An 18,362-nucleotide genomic window follows, 5' to 3' on the forward strand; every position below is an offset into this window, starting at 1 on the left:
TGTGTGTGTGTGTGTGTATAAAAAAATAAGACAAAATAAATTCAAATAATTTTAGTTTAATGAAATAATATTGAATGACTAATATTTATTTTAAATTATATATTGGTTTTAATATTACATTTATTTTATCGTTTGTTAGTGCAAACTAAGTTTGTTAGTGAAGCTTTCTATTATTTCTGGAGATCTATTAAAATCACATATATTTGTACGTAAATATTGAAAATATATTATAAAATATATATTGTAACGTTAATATCTATCTATATTCTTTAATAGAGAAAATAGCAATGCTTACCCAGACAGCACAAGGATGTCCTTAGGGCGTCCAAAGGGCATCCAGGACATACATGTAGGATATCCTGAGGATATCCTATTTTAATCCTCGGATCTCCTCTGGATGTCCTGAGGAAGAGTAAATGATAGCCGTACACTAGCCTCTGGAGAATCCAGGGAGATCCTGTGAAACATCTGTGGAACATCTTAAGGATTTCTATAGGATATGTTAGGGATATTTTTCATACGTTAAAAGGAACAAATTCTAAAATTTAAATATAAATTAAGATTGCGTTCTGTTATTTACTGCCAATACTAAAAATCTAATACTAAAAATAGTTCACGTTCTTTAAAATTTGACGTTTTCGTGCTGTACATGAATATTTTAGGTTTGGCTTCCGGATTTGAGTCGTGTAATATTTTAAAAACAATCCAATATCTGAATTCCCTATGTTAAGATTGCATCAGAAATTGAACTGATAAAAAATAATTATATTTTTAATTTCCTGTTAGTTGCTCTTTGCAAGCTTTATATAATTCTCATGACCAAATCTCAAATACGAGTTCGCGCGTCGCATAGCGGTAAACAAACGAACTAGCGGTTGAATACTATTTTTTGTAAAGTTTTTGGAATGTTGCGCATAGTAACATTTCTCATGAAATATTAAATAAATAATAATTTTGAATATGTGAAAATGTGCGCATCAAATTCAATTATTAATATTAAACGAAATTAATGTTAACAATTAATTGCACATGTATATATCCTCTGGAAATCCAAATGGACTCAATGTAAACTCATTGAACAATCCGAACGCTGAATTCCGAAAGTACGGTAAAATGATTTTTGATCTTGGCTATATCCGGGGTTTTGAGATGCTTGCGGTGTTTTTTCTCCCATATATAACTCGTTTGGCCCATTTAAAAGTATTCGGCAAAGATCCCAGTACTTTCTTACGCAAAGCCTTCTGGGAGACGATGACTCAACGCATGGAGTCTGGCATAAAGAGGAACGATCTCATAGATATTCTTATCGAACTAAAGAAAAATTACGGTCAGCAGGATATGGGAGGATTCAGTAAGCAAAATATATTATACATGAAACGATGATGACTCTTTACGAAAAGAGTGCGCACGAAATATTTTTAATTGTATTTAATAAAAAAAAACTAATTTAATAAGAAAAGAAAGAGAGAAAGATATAATATAATAAAGCAAAAAAAGAGCCAATCTGTAGTTCTTCTTTAGATCAAAATCTTAAAATACCTATATGTATATATTATAAAAGCAGGTACAGTAAAAATTAATTAATAACATTATATAATTAATAACATTATTTTTCGAAAAAATGTTTTTAAGAAATAAAATTTGAACGCTTTTCTATATGCGTCGTCCGCATCTACGTTATCCATTTGTTAATTAATGACAGATCTCCTTCATAATTTTTTGCAATACAAAATAGTGATAAAGATAAAAGTATTCAGCAAATATCTAATCATAAATCGCACTGGTCTAAAACAAACACTAACAGATTTATTGCAGCGTACATACACAAACTTCACTATCAAATTTTTATTTGTTATATATACAGGGTGTCCTAGAGCACCCTTGACAACGCTCGTGAGCAAGTAGAGCACAGTAAACTGAACAGAAAAGTCCTGTACCATTTTTTTCTATAACGCTTAATAAAGGAGTTATTATTGAATAAAGTCTGGTCAATCAGCGCCGACTTTAGCCGGACGCACGTCAGTGAGCCGCCCGTCTGTTAGTGTGCGTCACCGTAGCGATGGAGCGCTCACGCACACAACCAGGCGCACGGCTAAAGATCGACTCTGATTGGCCAGACTTTACTCAATAAATATAATCTATTGAAGTTTATATTTAAATCGGGCACGAACTTATGCAATCACCTGATATTATTTAGCGTTTTAAATTTTCTAATACAGAACTACTGAATCATTTGAAGTTTGTGGGGCAAATGGATCTTATATAAATATATATTATACTAACTATATACAGGGTGAATCACTAAAGGCTAATATTACAGACTAATGTTACAGGCTAATATTTCTGAAATTGAACAAGATATGAAATTCTTATTTTAAAATCATTAATTTCGCATGTTAACTGCAGTGCAAAGTTCCATTCTTGCGTCGAATGCCTGCTTCGATATCAAACAGTCGTTAGAAAAGTTGTTCCAACTTTTTGATAGATTTACTCGTCAATCACCCATTAGATAAATATCAATAATTGTTGTTTCATCTCATTGTAAAGTTTATCTATGGGTTAAATTGTTATTATCAAAAGATAATTTTACTCTTTAATTTTACTCTTCCAACCATTGTATCAAGATCTCTATTTATACTGATATTTGGGTACTAATCGGTGATTGATGGGTAAATCTACCAAGAAGTTGGAACAACCGGCCCTTAGTGATCCATCTTGTATATATAGACCTCTAACAGCGATGCTAAAGGCTAAAGATAATGCAAAGGCAGCCATTTTCTGGATGGGTAGAATATATAGGTTGGGCGGTAAAATGTTCACATTACAAATTCTATCATATTTATTTAGAATCCAATTTTATCTTTTATCGTATTATTCAACCAGACTGTTAACACTTTTGAAGGGAAAACTGCAATATTTCATATAAAAGTTTTTAATTTATAAATATTTGATGCATATTTAATAACACATATGAAAATATCTAGTTTCTAGTCAAAAATTATATTTCTCTTGACAAAAAAGGCCAGTCCAATATAAAAAAATATATATATAAGAGAAAACGATTGTGTACTCTTATTAAAAAAAAAAAATGGTATTTTTTCCTTTAGATAGAATATTTATTAATCTATTTGTAATATTATTATATTTATATATTTATAATCGCCTATAAAATTAGACAAAAAGATAGAAAATAAAAGATATTATACGTATTATTTAATAAACTTTTACTACTGTTTATTATTATTATGGGTATTTATAATCGCCTATGTATACGATAATTAGATCAGGAAATAAAAAATAAAAAGCATTACAAGTATTACAGACTTACAAATTCATTATACATCCTGTGTTTTCATCAATCACTCTTAATTAAAAACTGTTGTAGAAAGAATTTAATTTATGCAAACATGTCTTCTCGATCAGCCCCGACGCCTTCACCGTCTTCCAAACTCGAGAAGTTGAGAAAATGAGCAGGCCTGTGCACTTCATGATAAAATTCTTTTGGATTCGCTAGTTGTAGCTCGTATTTCATGTTGGGATCATGCCTTACACCCATAAAATTGTAATTCCATGAACCTTGGCTGGGCACCATAAAAAAGCCAAGGAAACGATCGGACAAAAGCATCTGTACCTTTTCGTAATGGCTAGGTAAATAACCCTTCGGATTGTTTCCCTTATCAGTGTTCTGCTTGCCCCACTCAAATCCACTCGGAATCAACTTGTATGCTGTAAGAGAGCAAGAACCGGGTGTGAAAGTGCAAGTGATAACGATAGTCTTTTCACCGTCCCAGATGGCGTGAGTAGATATGTCCTGCGGTGACAGTTGCGGCAGCTCGTTGGGCTGCGTATGTATCCATCCCAACGGTTCCACCTCCTTCAAGTATTGATGATTAGGTAACGTGTTTGGCAGATGAACGGTTCGATGAGTTCCCCATTGTGGTGCCATTACGATGCATCTGATTTCTTTCACCTATTACATATACAAAGCAAAATTCGATCAATTAAGACAAAAGAATCAATATGAAAGTATATATGTATACATGTATGTATATGTATGTATATACATATGTATGTATATACATATACATATGTATGTATATACATATGTATGTATGTATATACATATACATATATATATAATTTTGACACACATATATCTCTCTTTTTAATAAGCATGACATATTTTAAATAGGCAGTCTATCTTTTAAAAAGTAAAAAAAATTAATTTTTTTTTTTGCATGTTCTTAAAGCATTATATACTTCTAGAAAATATACAGTTAAAATTTTATGTTAAAACTCTAAGTATTAATAATATTATGAAGTTTTAAAGTAGCTAGAGCATATACAGGTATAAAAGAAGTCTTTGGAAAATTTCCTTCGCAGTGCCAAAAAACTGAAGAAATTCAGCGTTAGGCAAAGTAATAATTAATGCAATACATAGTTATCATATTATGTATTTTATATATTTCAATGTTTAATAATTAGGCACAGATATAAAAAATCCACTATTATATCAAAGCCATTCAAGTATAAAACTTTATATTCATTTTTTCTAAATTACAATAATCTTTTTTAAATTAGTATGCACGAGATATCCTATGTATCAGTCAATTGACTTAAGTTTTTGCACACTTCCTAATCTAAAAAATTTCGCATTTTTCTAATTTCGGATTGCGTGAGTGACGCAACATTGACATTATTCTTCTTACCGTAATCCGCCAAGATCAGATTCTTCAGCTGCACTTTCATCTTGATCCACTCGTCCGTCAGCGATGGCCATATGTGATGTGATTTGGTAATGGTGGTTTTATCGGGTTTTAATACAACTTTCGTTCTTTCGGTGTTGACGTGTAGAGCCCGTAAAATCAGAATCAATCGTGAGAATGTAAGACGAGATGGTCTTCAAGCAGTCATCGTAAAGATTGAATAGTACCATTTGCGGCTCGGTTGCCTTCAAGATCATATCGCCGAACTTCTCCACCTTGAGACATGCCTGGAACGGTAACTGCAATTCAGATCCTTTAATGACTATATTGGGAAAGTCCAACAAGTGCACTTCTAGCGGATCTAACATTCTTTTTCTGGTAACGATAATCTGCTTTGGCTGTTCCTCCACTGGTAGAGAGCGAATCAGCGCAGCGACTTCCTCGGCGGTCTTCCACTTGGCTAATTGACCGAGACGCTTCTGGCCCGCCCAGACGGAGGTATGAATAATTTTCAGAAACAATTGTCCCGTGCGCGGATTGAAGATGAAAATTGCGCCATTGATTGGCTTTGTCGTCAAGTTGCCCTCAAAGGTTTTGTGAATCGTCACGCGATATACGTTTGTGTCATCAACAAACCATATAATTTAATTGGAGAAGAGCTCACCGTAATTTTGCGAAAAAAGATAAGGTTCAGTGGGTTCAGACGAGTATAGTTGCAACGCTTTGCGTATGCGTTCGCGTAATACGTATAAAGCAGGATTCGCTTTCATAATTTTTGGCATAGCTTGCTGTATGAGTGGCTTGCAGCCAGGAAACCAATTACCATATGCACTGTGCAAATTATATGCCAGGTCGATAGCTATCAGAAGACCGGTGGGCGATGGGTATATCGACATGTTATCTGTCGTATAGTCCAAGAATTTAGCACGAGCGTATCGTTCGATGTCATGTGAGTCATAATCGCCCCATCTCAGTTGAACATCGATCCAATATTTTTGCGTAGTGGTGTTGTCCATCACATCTTTCGAATCAGCAAGGAGTGATGGTCGGGATACGGTCCATTTATAAGCGGAAAACAAAAGGATGTCAGCACATGAGGAGTTCATCTTGTAGGACTTTCGCGGATGTATTGTTGCCTTCTGTACGGTCTCAATTTCCAATGCGTCTAATTCTTGATCAAACACCTGGCAAAGATCCATCACGATAGATTCGTGCACCTTTTGCCACAAATGAACGCGAAATATTTGGATTAAGGATATTTTTAGAGTCGGTATTTTACCGTGCATAAATATTCCTGTCAGATCGAGTTGTACTTGAAAACCAACGTAAACGTTTGCGCGATTAATAGTAAGCGACCACCACAGTGTAAATCGGTTGGGAATTTGATTGAGACCAGAACGTTGCGCATTTGTCAATTTCTTGTATTTCGTGGACTCCTCAAAGCCGAAAGCCTTTTCCCAGAAGAGGTCCTCCCATGTCGGGAAGTAGGCGCCTTTGAAAAGAGTGTGCTCAAGGATGCCTTCGACGCCGCCTAGCGCCTGAATCATATCAGTTCGATAGTTATTTAGGTTCCATAATTTTCCGTCGTGACGCTGATGAGTCCACCAAAACGGATTTTGCTTCAGCACCTGATATTGTTTGAATTCTGTACGAATACGCCAACCCTTGTCATAGGCCAGTGTGTGCCGATCTTTCTGGAATAATGTATTTATCCTAGGGATACCACGATCCCAGCTGTCCTCAAGATCTTCCAAAATAAGCCTGCGATTCTGAGCATTGGCCTCTTGTCGTTTCAGGGCATATTCTGCCCAAACACGTTGAGAATCGATAAATTCTGATTCCCAGGGCTGTATGTAGCGATATAAGTTAGGAATCAATTGATCCTCGTCGTGACTCATACCTGAACGAAAGTGAGTAATGCCTACATCAGTTTGTTTCGACCACCTCAAGTCCGACTGAAGTATCAACACATGATCCATCGACAGCATTCCCAGACCACCCAATTCCTTAAGAGTATAAAAGACGACGGGTGGGAAACGCGACGGCATTTTGGAGTTTAATCCAATCTTGATACGCGTCTGAATCTTGTTCTCACATTTGACCAAAAGATCCAACAACTCTTGCGTATTCACCACGGCTTCTCTAAAATAAGTCATCAGACCAATCAAAGCGGTGTTCCATTTGTTCACGATTTTCGTGAATGTGGTCGAGCCTGAAGCCATTAAAATCTGCCTGACATGATTGTGAAAACGCTGCAAGCTCTCGTCGTCGACACGCAAGAAACATTGCGCGGTTCTTTCCTTCGTGATCTCGTTCTGAAGATTCCAAACGCCGTCTCGGTGCGTAAACTCCTCATGAGTCGTTCTGCATTTGGGCAAAATTCTGCACTCGAAACCGCTCATATTAAAGAGCAAATTGGGATTATCCTTACTATAAACACTAACAAAATTGTTCTCCCACTGGATAGTGGTGGTAGAACGTGGAAGTCGGTTCTTGATATCCCAGAATATGGCGCGACTCAGGTTCACATCGTGCTTCATTAATCTCATACGGGCGTCTCGTGGCCAACACTTTTTATTATTGTAGCCAACAATATTTTCGTTATTTGGATCGGGATGTTCAGTGAGATAACGCTGAATGAAGTCTCTCGCCTCATCAGCGGAAAAGCGCAGAAATAGATGTATCCTATCGACATAACGGTAGTATAATCGAATAGGATGCGCTGTCTCAGAGGCAACATCTTGAAACGTAAGGAAGTCGTTTGGCATTTGCGACGGACCGACCATTTCACTGGCTCGCTGAAGATTCAACACCAGCAGGTCCAACACTAGTCCGTAATATTGGGCGATAAAAGATGCGAATTGCAATCCTCGAATAATGCCATAGCTATTAGTGTGATTCATGTCTTTATAATTGATGACAACATTATTCTTTGCCGTCATATAATCGGCAATGTTATGATCTACTATTAAACGTAACAGCCTGTTGAGTAACGTGAGACCGATCTTTTCGTACAGCTTCTCAAATTTCGATTCTAGCAGCACATCACGCCCTCGCTAACATCCCAAACATCCTGGAGGTTATTGATACCTTGACACCACTTGTAAACAAGGAGCAGCGGTGATTCCGTGTCAGCTGGTTTCACCCACGGTGGAAACAGTCGCCTTTTGTCTGCCTCGTACCACAAATACTGACCTAGGTAGGCATCCTTAATTTTCTCCAATGGCTTCACGTCATACACGGGAATCAAGTGACTGTAAAGATCCATAAATTCGATGCCAACTTCTTTAAAAGCTCTCTGTGTTAGCAAATGTCGCTTGATTCTGGACAATGCCTCGTGTGGATTATCGTATGCTTGTTCTATTAAGCCCAGTTCTTCTCGTTGACTTTGATTCAGCCTAGATTTAACGCTATAAGCCTCCTTCAAGCGTTCCAGGGCTAATATCAACAATTTTGTATCATGTTTGTAAGATAATGGCGGAAAGGGTATTGGCGCGAATCTTCGAGATTCTAGCCAATGAACTGAAGTTGTAAATATGGCTACAGCTTCCTCCGGCGATATATATGGACCATCCTTCAAGTAATTGTGTTGTCGTTCCTGCTCGGCTTTCAAATAGAGACGCGTTAGACGACCAAGGTTCTTTTTACACACGGTTTTGTCCACCGTAGCTCCACGTCGAATTCTCTCTCGATTGTAATGAGCTGTATTCGTCCACCAGTCGGCCTTCATCTTGACATAACGCAGTATCATGTTTTCGATCGGAATCGGCAAACCCGGCACTTTCCACGGAATATTCGCTTTCCAACAGCGCCAAGCTTCGCTCAAATGCTGAAGAATTGTCCGCGCCTTGTTCTGCTTTATTCCCTCAGGCATCATATCAACTATATCATGCATAACAGACGCCCGTAATTCGAGATCAAAGTGTGATTCAACTCGCTGCTTCGTTACAGTCTTCGCTACGCCCTTCGAATGACGGCCCTCGAATTGTTTTGACAATAAGTTACCCAGCCATCTTTCCAATAACGGAGTGATGCCTCTCATAAAGAATAACCAAACGCGCCAGCCGGGTGCCCAAAAGCCACAGCCAGGTCCTTTACCAACTGGTCCGGTGTTAAAACGATAATAAATTAGGTGCTTCAAGTCTTTACACATCCTGATCTGTCGCATCAATTTGTACTTATATCGATACATGCCGGTCAATTGATCAACGTGTGCGAAAATATATTGCAGCCCATCGGCGAGTTGAAAGGCATCCACGTTGTTCAGCCGGTACTGAACGTGAGAATCGATAATGAGTTTAGTTAGGCGAAGAATTTCGCGACACAAATGGAAGGCGTTACCAAAGCGCGATTTCTTCCTCTCTTTTGTTGTAAGCGTTTTGACAGGTTTCAAGTTAAAATTGTAATCCAAATGAAGATAGTTGAGATTCTTCCGATGTATTAGTAGATTCAACATGTTATATCCTTGACGACACACCTGCAGACCGGCTTCTACCCAATCTATTGTCGTTGTCTGAAAGAACTTGGTCGATTTAAAAGAGCGGAACAAGTAACGTTTCTTTTGCGGTTTTGGTGGTCTGTGCTTCAAAGCAGTATTGATATTAGTGTATGTTTTGTATAAAATTAAAGACATAGAAATATATTTTATATATTTTATATATTTTTATTATATTTTTTTATTTTTTTTTATTTGATATATTTTGTACGTCTATATATAAAATATATCGATTTAACACATGCCTTTCTGCCTTTTTTAATAGTGGAATTATCGATATAATGCTATATTCAAGAGAGATATAAAAATGAAATAGCAAGTTAAAAATTATATAGTAACATTATGACATTTTCAAAAATTTTGTTAAAGACGATGTTACACACAAGAGATTATAAGCTAGCATGAGAAAAAGAAAGTGCATCAATGTCAGTGTCGATCCAAGACGCCAAAGTGCCGACATTTGCCAACTTTGTAATAGGTGGCATATCGGGGTAAAGAAATTTATATATCATATTTCCCATTACAATAATAAAAAAGACATTATTTTTCTCGAAGCTTAGAGTACATGTTTTGGTAATTGATGGCAATTTCATTTTGCTAATGACAGAGTGGCAGCTCAGATCGCAACGCATCCTATGGATGTTCTTAGAATACGCATGCAAGTGTCGCGTAATACTTTACGCGATACAGCTTTACAAACGTTTGGCACGAACGGAGTTCGTGGTTTTTATATGGGACTGAGCGCGGGCCTTCTTCGTCAATTGACTTATACCACCAGCAGACTCGGAATTTACAGCACGTTGTTGGATATCGGGGAGTAATGGCAATTATTGCATATCCTGAAAAATTGATCGTAACTCGTAGAGCTAAATCACACTGGATATATCCATGTATAAATTGATTGTGATTTGACGTTCATTGTCTACGTTTTAAATGTCGGCTAAATTCTTTTCTTTCAGACAACATTTTGGCTATTTAAATTATGTAACGATGATTAGTCTCGGGATGATAGCCGGCATAATGGGTTCTTTTATCGGTTCCCCCACGGATTTGATATTGATACGCATGGTAGCTGACATGAATTTGCCAACAGGTTTTATCTTGACTTTACTTTTCACTTACATATTTCTTTCTCGATATGATTTGAGATAATAAAGCGTTTCAAATGCATTATACATTTATAATATGGAAATCAATATTTAGAAAAACGAAAGAATTATAAGAACGTCGTCAATGGCATCTCCGACATATGGAAAACCGAGGGATTTACTGGATTATGGAGAGGAGCGGTGCCGACTATGGGCAGAGCAGCGATTGTCAATGGAGCACAATTAGGTACATATACTAGAGCGAAGGTGATGCTGCAAAACACAGGTTATTAAAATTCGCAATATTATATCTAGAGATATTATACCTATTTTCTATAAATAGAAAAAAATAAAATGTGTTTTTTTCCATAAAAAACAGTCTTTTTATGAAAAAAAACCTCGTCCTTTTTCAAAATTTTGTTTTTTTTTTCAGATATTTAATATCTTTATATTCTTTGATTACTGCAAATTGATTTTTCATTATTTTTAACTTTTTAAATGATAGATTTGAATTAACTATTATTATTTTAAATGTAGCTCGCATTCCAATTGGCTATTTCATGAATGTAAGCATCTTATAAATTAAAAACCAATTTTTTTATTTTTTATTTTATCTTTTTGAAAACAATTTTAATGGATTAATGAGATTTTTGCGGTTAAAATGATATCAAACACGACATAATTCGGATAATTTTCAATTAAATACATAATAAAAATTTTTGTTATGCATTTAATTAAAAATTATCCGAATCATATCGAGTTTGATGTAATTTGCCGCAAAAGAAAAAAAACATGTTTTTTTTCGACTATTTTTTTTCTATTAGAAAAAATGATTTTAATTAGAGATTTAATAATGATCTGCTAATAAATATTTTTAATACGATAGGATACATCCAAAACGGTATACCATTGCAATTTGCCGCTGCCTTGATGTCCAGTATAATTACATGCTTCGCCTCGATTCCGATGGACGTTGCTAAAACTAGGTAAAATGATAAGATTCTAATGCAAAATATATGTGATTTAGATCTTTAAATACATGTTTTTATAGGATTCAAAACTGGAGACAGTCTACGAAACCACCTAATATCATAGCTATGATCGTTAATATTGTTAAGACGGAAGGCTTAATATCGTTATGGAATGGTTTTGTCCCATCTTATTCCAGAGCAGCACCTAATACTATAATTACCATGGTGTGCGCCGATCAACTTCATCAAATGTATTTCACATTTTTCCCGGTGCAATAATAAAGTTTACCTGTGGCTCTGTCAATTATTTTATAAAATTGCGTGCTACAAAATATGATTAAAATAGAACAACAGATAGCAATTTACAATTATTTAATTGAATTAATTATAATATTATTTTAAAATGTATAAAATTTAGTTTGAAATTTTATGTACACGATACATTTACGAATTGCGATATATATGATATAAAAAATACGCAAATTTTAATCTGCACAATTTTTGATTATTACTGGAAATATGTTCTATACAAATACATCAATTGCTCGTTGATAACAAGAGTTAATACCGTATGCGGACCTATTCTGCAGAAAGTCGGCCAGAAACCTTTCCAGAGAGACCCTATCCCCTCGTTTTTTGCTATTGACATCATAACTACGATCATGCCTGGAGGTTTCTCAATGCTCTTCATGTTTTGTATCCTGCGGATATGAAATAATGATAATCTAATAAATTTTTTTTTTTAAGAGAACCAATGTTTTATACAAAAAATGTAAAGCATTAAACTAAATGTGATGACCTGGTCTTCGTGACATCAAAAGGCATGGAATTGAAAGCCGTGAGAAATCCTGATACCATCGATGCACCAAAATGCAAACCTATGCCTTCCTTAACATTTGCTATAAAAGTCATTGGCGAATTATTTTCCGCGAATTATAGAAAGATGTAAATAATGCGTAAAAAATGTCTAAGAACATTTCTGAGATTTTTATAACACTTTTTAGAAGCTTAGATTAAAATATATATTTGATTTATATATTCAAGAAATCAAAGCATTAAAAAAAATACGAATTACAAGATATTAAAAATTGATTAAACATACTTCGTGAGGCTATCATATGCTTCACTTGGCTATAAGTTGCCAGTTGCGAAATGTTAACGACAACAGCCCTTCCTATCGTAGCCATGCTTCCTCTCCAGAGAGTGAACACTCCTTCCTCTCTAGCTATTCTGATGAACGCGTCGATCACATTCTTGTAATTTCTTCGTTGATCTAAACATTAAAAAAACATTAGATTTAATCTGAGCATTAAAAAATTAAATAATTCTCTTGGAAAAGGAATGTTTTCTCTAATATCGATAAAAATTAGTTTGTTTAAAAAGTTATCATTACCTACTGGCAATCTACCATCTGTTGTCATTCTTACAAGAGCAACATCGGCTGGTGTTCCAACAAAAGCTCCTACGGCACCAGCGGTCCCAGCCATAGAGATCAAAGTAATGAAGTTGGGACGACCGTATGTTTGTCTAAAAGCGCATCAATCAGTTTCTTTTTCAAAATTGCAGCCAAAAGATTGACTTTAATCATACTATTTATTTTAATTATGTAGTTGACATAGCAGGTAATAAGTCATCGTAAAGATGTCAGTACGGGATTCCTTTCAGATGTTTCTCTTTTGGACTTTCGCGTTATTTAAATTTTATTATATACCTTTCCTAACATTTTTTTTTTTTTTTTTATTTGATTGCAATGAAATTTTGGTTTACCTCCAAAAATCTTGCAACTGATTGTAAATTCCGAGTCGCACAGTTGTGTATGTGGCTTGTCTCACGAGACCGGCTGTCAAACCGTTGTAAAATGAAATGATGCCTTCTTTGGTGTATGTTGTGCTAATTACGTCCAAAACCGATGCTTTCCCCTTGTGCACTTGCATCCTATTCTTGATCACGTCCATTGGATGAACCACACAAGTTCCCGCCATTCTGAGATAAGAGCAAATATTTAATAAAATATGTTTTTTTATTAATATTTTTTATTAATTTAACAATATTACCCTGAAATTCCACCTAGCAGAAAATTCATCATTGGTGGGATAGGTTGTGTCTTTTTTTCTTTCGGCTCTTGATCTTTTTCCGACATTGTCAATAGCTTTTTATATTGTTGATGAAATAAGTGTATTTATAAATATATTTGATATAAATAATATTTTTCTTCTTTTCAAGATAACTTCAAAATATTTTTCTCTTATTTGAATCTCATCTCAAATTAAAATAAATGTATATTAAAATCTTCATAAAATATTAAATTCTATAAAAAAATTTAACCTGCCACACACATTTTAATAAGATGATGAGTTTTATATTGACAATATGACATTAAAATATCGATTCTTAATCGATATTTTAATATCATATTGTCGATCCTTAATCGATATATATACAGAGTGATTAATACATAAGCTTTAACAAGAATAATATTTATAACTCGAATTCTGCTTGATCAATTATACAATAATAAAATTTATAGGGTGTATGTCAATGCTACGAAAAATTAATTATAATAAAACTATATAACAAACAAAACGTGTAAATGTTTATTTTACTAACAAATTAATTTCTTATTAATTAGTCTAAAGATACATCAATTATTTTAAGGAGTCAGCAGGGTATTCCATAGTTAGTGTATAAACCGATAGAATATCATTTACACGAAGAATCAAGAAATAGTAAATGCACTGACATATTAAAAAATGAGACGTCCCAAAAACAATTTTCGAAAATTTTACCAAAAGACAAAAAAAATACTTATTTTTTGACAAGAAATACGGTAGTACCGGTCTGTATTCTACCTATATGAGACACTCTGTACACCTTATTACATATTATAACTTTAATTATACTTCATATTAATTTAGATATTTTATTAATTAAACTTACACGTGATACAAAACATATTTTCAAAAAATCTGTTCTAGACAACTTCTTTATAATAAAATACTATCACGAATTGATAAATTATTCGCGATATATCTAAAAACTTTGTGTTTGTATCAATTTTTATGTAAGTCCCTCTGCAATTGAAAAATACGGAGGCTTAATGGTGCAACGCGGAAATATTTATTCTAAATAAATGACAATGATCAGATGATGCATATGAATCATGTGATAACTGCCGAAACATAAAATACAAATTATCGCTGTTTATTATGAACAGTGATTATTGCAAACAATATATTTGATTGACTAGTATAGATTTCATGCAAGTACAGTGACGGATTCCATGTTTTCTTTTCGGCCGATCCGCTTTGACAGTTTCTCCGATTTTTTGGTGATATTTAATCCCATTTCCTTCTTACATTCCTTATAAATCACAGAAAAAATTTTTAAAATTATTTATAATTAGATTTGGAATTCCTATGTTCTAAGTGTTCAAACTTACTTCAATAGCTTTAATGATTGGATAAAGTGGTCTCACACCCTTCGATTCTTTTAAAACTTTATTTCCATAAGCTAAAATTTTTTGATTAGCCTTCTCAATTACAGGTTTCATGTTCGTTGCTGCGACTTCAAGAACTTCTTCGCGCTTTTTCTCGATTTGTTTTTCCTCCTATTAATGTCAGACATTATATAATTGCTTTTTTTATTAATACATTTTGCAAAGAAAATACTGTAAGAATTCATTTTAAATATAAAAATAGAAAAGTATTTTATAATATAAATGCAAAGTAACACATATTGAGAGAAAATATTTTAATAATAAAATCTAATATATATAAAAAGAAAAAAATAATTATACTTGGAAATTTAATTTAGCATATGGCATGCAAAATATAATATTTAAAATTTTTTATTTATGTTAATTACGTGTGTTAAAAAGAAATATCTTAATTATAATTATTATTATTATCATCAAATTGATTTTCTTACAACAATTTTCTGCAACTCAATTCCATAGTCTAATTTTTGTTGCCATTGTCGCTTTCGTTCTTCCAAATTCATTTGCTCATCATATTCGTTTTTCTTAAACCTTTGCATCATCTCCCAAATTTTTAGATCTTTCTCCTCTTGTTTTTGCTTTGTTCTTACAGCCGCATCACGAAGCTTATATTCTTCCATAAGAGCACGCATTGTTTCTTCTCGTTCTTTGTGCGCTTTCTGCTTTTCTGCTTCGGCCGTGTCTTTCTCTTCTATAGCTTTTTTCAAGATTTCTTGTTCTTTAATCTCGCGAATTTTTTCGATTGGCTCATGTTTTTCCGCTGAAGAAGAATTATTAATGAACAATTATTAATTATTAATTATTAATCAATTATTAATCAGTATTTAAATCAATTATTAGTCACTTATCATGGATTTAATTTATTTTAATTTTGCATTATACTATCGTAATCCGACCAATTTCTTGATATTAAACAATAGAAGGTAGAGCAGAAAAGAATAGAAAAGAAAAAATTAAGAAAATCACAACAGTAGAACATAAAATATTAAAATGTGGAAAGTAGCACCAGGACAATCAGATTGAGAAATTAAGTAACTAACAAAAGAATATTAAAATACAAAACAAAAGACATGACAAATAAAAGGAGGACCATGGCCAAGTTTTTGGAAGCTGAGTAAACAGCTGACAAAATGGACTAAAGAAGCACGGTACGTGCTCCAGTCAGGATTACCATACTCCTCCCAATTTAATTAATTATTATTTAAGTTATCGTACGTATTGCACCCGATCGTTGTAACAGCGAACCGTTACAAGTGTACAAACTGACGATAAATATATTCATATAAATATATTCATTTTTTATGAAAATGTTTTACTCCGGGAGTGTTTTACTTAGAGTGTGGATCCTAATCCTTTGGACGTACAAACCCCTTCCTTAGCGGATAGGGGCACAACAATACACATACACACATAAGAAGCACAAAATTTATGTTTTAGAAAATATTGTCTGACCTATAATTTGTGCTTTACGCGTTTTCTCTTTTCTTTCTGTCAGCATTACTGATTTATGGATTTTCTGTATTTGATCTTTAGCTTTTTGGTAGACCTCCAACGCTCGATCCTCAAATTCTTCGTTGCGCTTCAATTCTAATTCAAATCGTTTCTTTTCCTCTATCGCTTCCTTGAAAAATTGCTGGAGTCTTTTCTTTTTGTTTAATATCTATAAACAACATATACAATTATATATATTAGATCTTTTTTGGATAAAATGTGTTTATAGCAATATATCAATATATACGTCTTGCATTTCTTTCTCTTGTATGAGTTGCATATTTTGGATTATATCTCTTTGAGTCTGTTTTTCAGCTTCCAGTTCTTCCATTGCTTTTAATTTATTGCCTCGTTCGTTTTCTTCAATCCTGATTTATAATTGATGTAATAATACGTGACGCATATGAATCATATTCTTATACATTTTTATATTAATATCATATTATTAATCATCAATTAAATATCAATTTTTACTGTTTTTTCAATTCCATATTGTAATTCTCTGTTTTTCTCGTTCGCTCCTTTTCTTCCTGCCTCTTTTGCTCCTCATATTTCGCGACGTTCGTCTTAATCGAATTAGTATATTCTATATCTTGTTCTTTATCCATCGTCCTAATAGTTTTCTGCAACGCTACTTGGGCCTCCAGTTCTCTGAGACACTGATGAGATCATGGATAGAGCAGAATTTTGAGTTTGATTAATGGTGAGAAATTACATGCTTAGGAATTATGTGAATATTTGTTTCGCGAGAAAGTACCTCGGAGGCGAAGAGAGCGCGATTAATCCGCCGGCACAAAGGCTTTTTTTGCTGAAGCAATTTTCTTGCTTGCTTTACCACTTCTGCACGCTCTGTCGCTTTTTTTTCCGCCATTTCCTTTACGAACATCTTCCTTTCTTCCTCAGCCTTTTGTCTTTTTAACAATAACTCTTCTCTTTGTTTTGCCTTAATATTCTGTTAACAAATCATTTTTGTTTGAGCAATGTTATATATATAATAAATATAGCAAGGATTCGAAAAATATATAATACTTTATCTCCATATTTTTAAGGTACACTCCGTTTGACGCTATATTTTCGCTTTGAAGATTCTTCGCTATTCTTTCCATCAACCTCTTTGAAACTAGCGCAAAAGGAGCTCACCTCAAGATATACAGGGTGTAACTAAACAAACGCATATGGACAACACTATCAGATACAGAACAACAATTCAAATCGAAAAGTCCTGAACCATTTTTTGATCTGAGCTTTCTTTTCGTTGTTATGTGATGTTAAAGTTAGCTAATCAGCGCCTGTCTATACACCAGAAAGCCGTCTCGCTACTCCGACCCCCGTCGTACCTTTACTGTTTTTCGTTGTAGACAGGCGCTGATTAGTTAACTTTAACATCATATAACAACGAAAAGAAAGCTCAGATCAAAAAATGGTTCAGGACTTTTCGATTTGAATTGTTGTTCTGTATCTGATAGTATTGTCCATATGCGTTTGTTTAGTTACACCCAGTATATTTCAAATTTTTATGATATTAAATACTTTTTTATTTGATTGTAACATATTGTGTTTTGAAAATATATCAAACGTACTTCTATTTTAGTGTCCCACGTTTTACTTTTTTCATAGGTCGCTTTTTTTAGTGCTGCTATTTTTGCAGCTTCTTTTTCTTGTTGTACCATTATTCTGTCCTCTTCTGTAGTATAATCCACAAAACGTTGAAAAGCGCCCTTTGTCATTATTAACGCCCGAGTTCTTTCAGATGCCTATAAAAAAGCGCAATTTTTCGTAAAATAAAGCACAGCAAATTTAATCTGAGCTCTAGAATCTCTAGCATTTGGGTAATACAGAAATATACTAAATTCAGAAATACTTACTCTGATATTTTCGATTGTTTGCCCGCGTTTCAAAAGATATGTCGTTCGCATTCCCGGATGATGTATTTTTTTCTGCACCATTGTGGAAGGAAAGAATTATATAATTGGTACAAATAAAACAAAGTGTGTGTTTCTATCAATATGAATAGCTTGAGCACTGCAGAGGAACTGTCAGAAACTGTAGCTTAACGAATATGCGTGAACTATATTCGCACAGCACGAATCGTTGACATAGAAACCAAATAAAAGC

The 18,362-nt window shown here is 34.0% G+C and overlaps 2 protein-coding genes and 1 pseudogene across 2 annotated transcripts; 1 reads left to right on the top strand and 2 right to left on the bottom strand.

Moving 5' to 3' along the window:
* Positions 1-3,265: 3,265 nt before the first annotated feature.
* On the bottom strand, positions 3,266-9,339 carry LOC115244117 (annotated as a pseudogene).
* A 156-nt stretch (positions 9,340-9,495) lies between these two features.
* On the top strand, positions 9,496-13,247 carry LOC115244104 (mitochondrial 2-oxoglutarate/malate carrier protein-like). Its single transcript, XM_029821494.1, has 7 exons — positions 9,496-9,692; positions 9,809-10,018; positions 10,161-10,294; positions 10,405-10,575; positions 11,176-11,275; positions 11,341-11,485; positions 13,055-13,247. The coding sequence occupies exons 1-7, from the start codon at positions 9,625-9,627 to the stop codon at positions 13,115-13,117; spliced, it is 891 nt and encodes a 296-aa protein (XP_029677354.1). The 5' UTR covers positions 9,496-9,624; the 3' UTR covers positions 13,118-13,247.
* A 558-nt stretch (positions 13,248-13,805) lies between these two features.
* Positions 13,806-17,917, bottom strand: LOC115244118 (meiosis-specific nuclear structural protein 1-like). Its single transcript, XM_029821513.1, is given in 9 exon segments — positions 13,806-14,593; positions 14,596-14,620; positions 14,700-14,867; positions 15,188-15,516; positions 16,209-16,416; positions 16,495-16,615; positions 16,722-16,906; positions 17,005-17,199; positions 17,828-17,917. Coding segments are annotated over 9 exon segments (1,437 nt in total). The 3' UTR covers positions 13,806-14,477.
* Positions 17,918-18,362: the final 445 nt, after the last annotated feature.

Source organism: Formica exsecta, unplaced genomic scaffold (genome assembly GCF_003651465.1).
Source record: "Formica exsecta isolate Colony F162 unplaced genomic scaffold, ASM365146v1 scaffold8, whole genome shotgun sequence".
NCBI lineage: Eukaryota > Metazoa > Arthropoda > Insecta > Hymenoptera > Formicidae > Formica > Formica exsecta.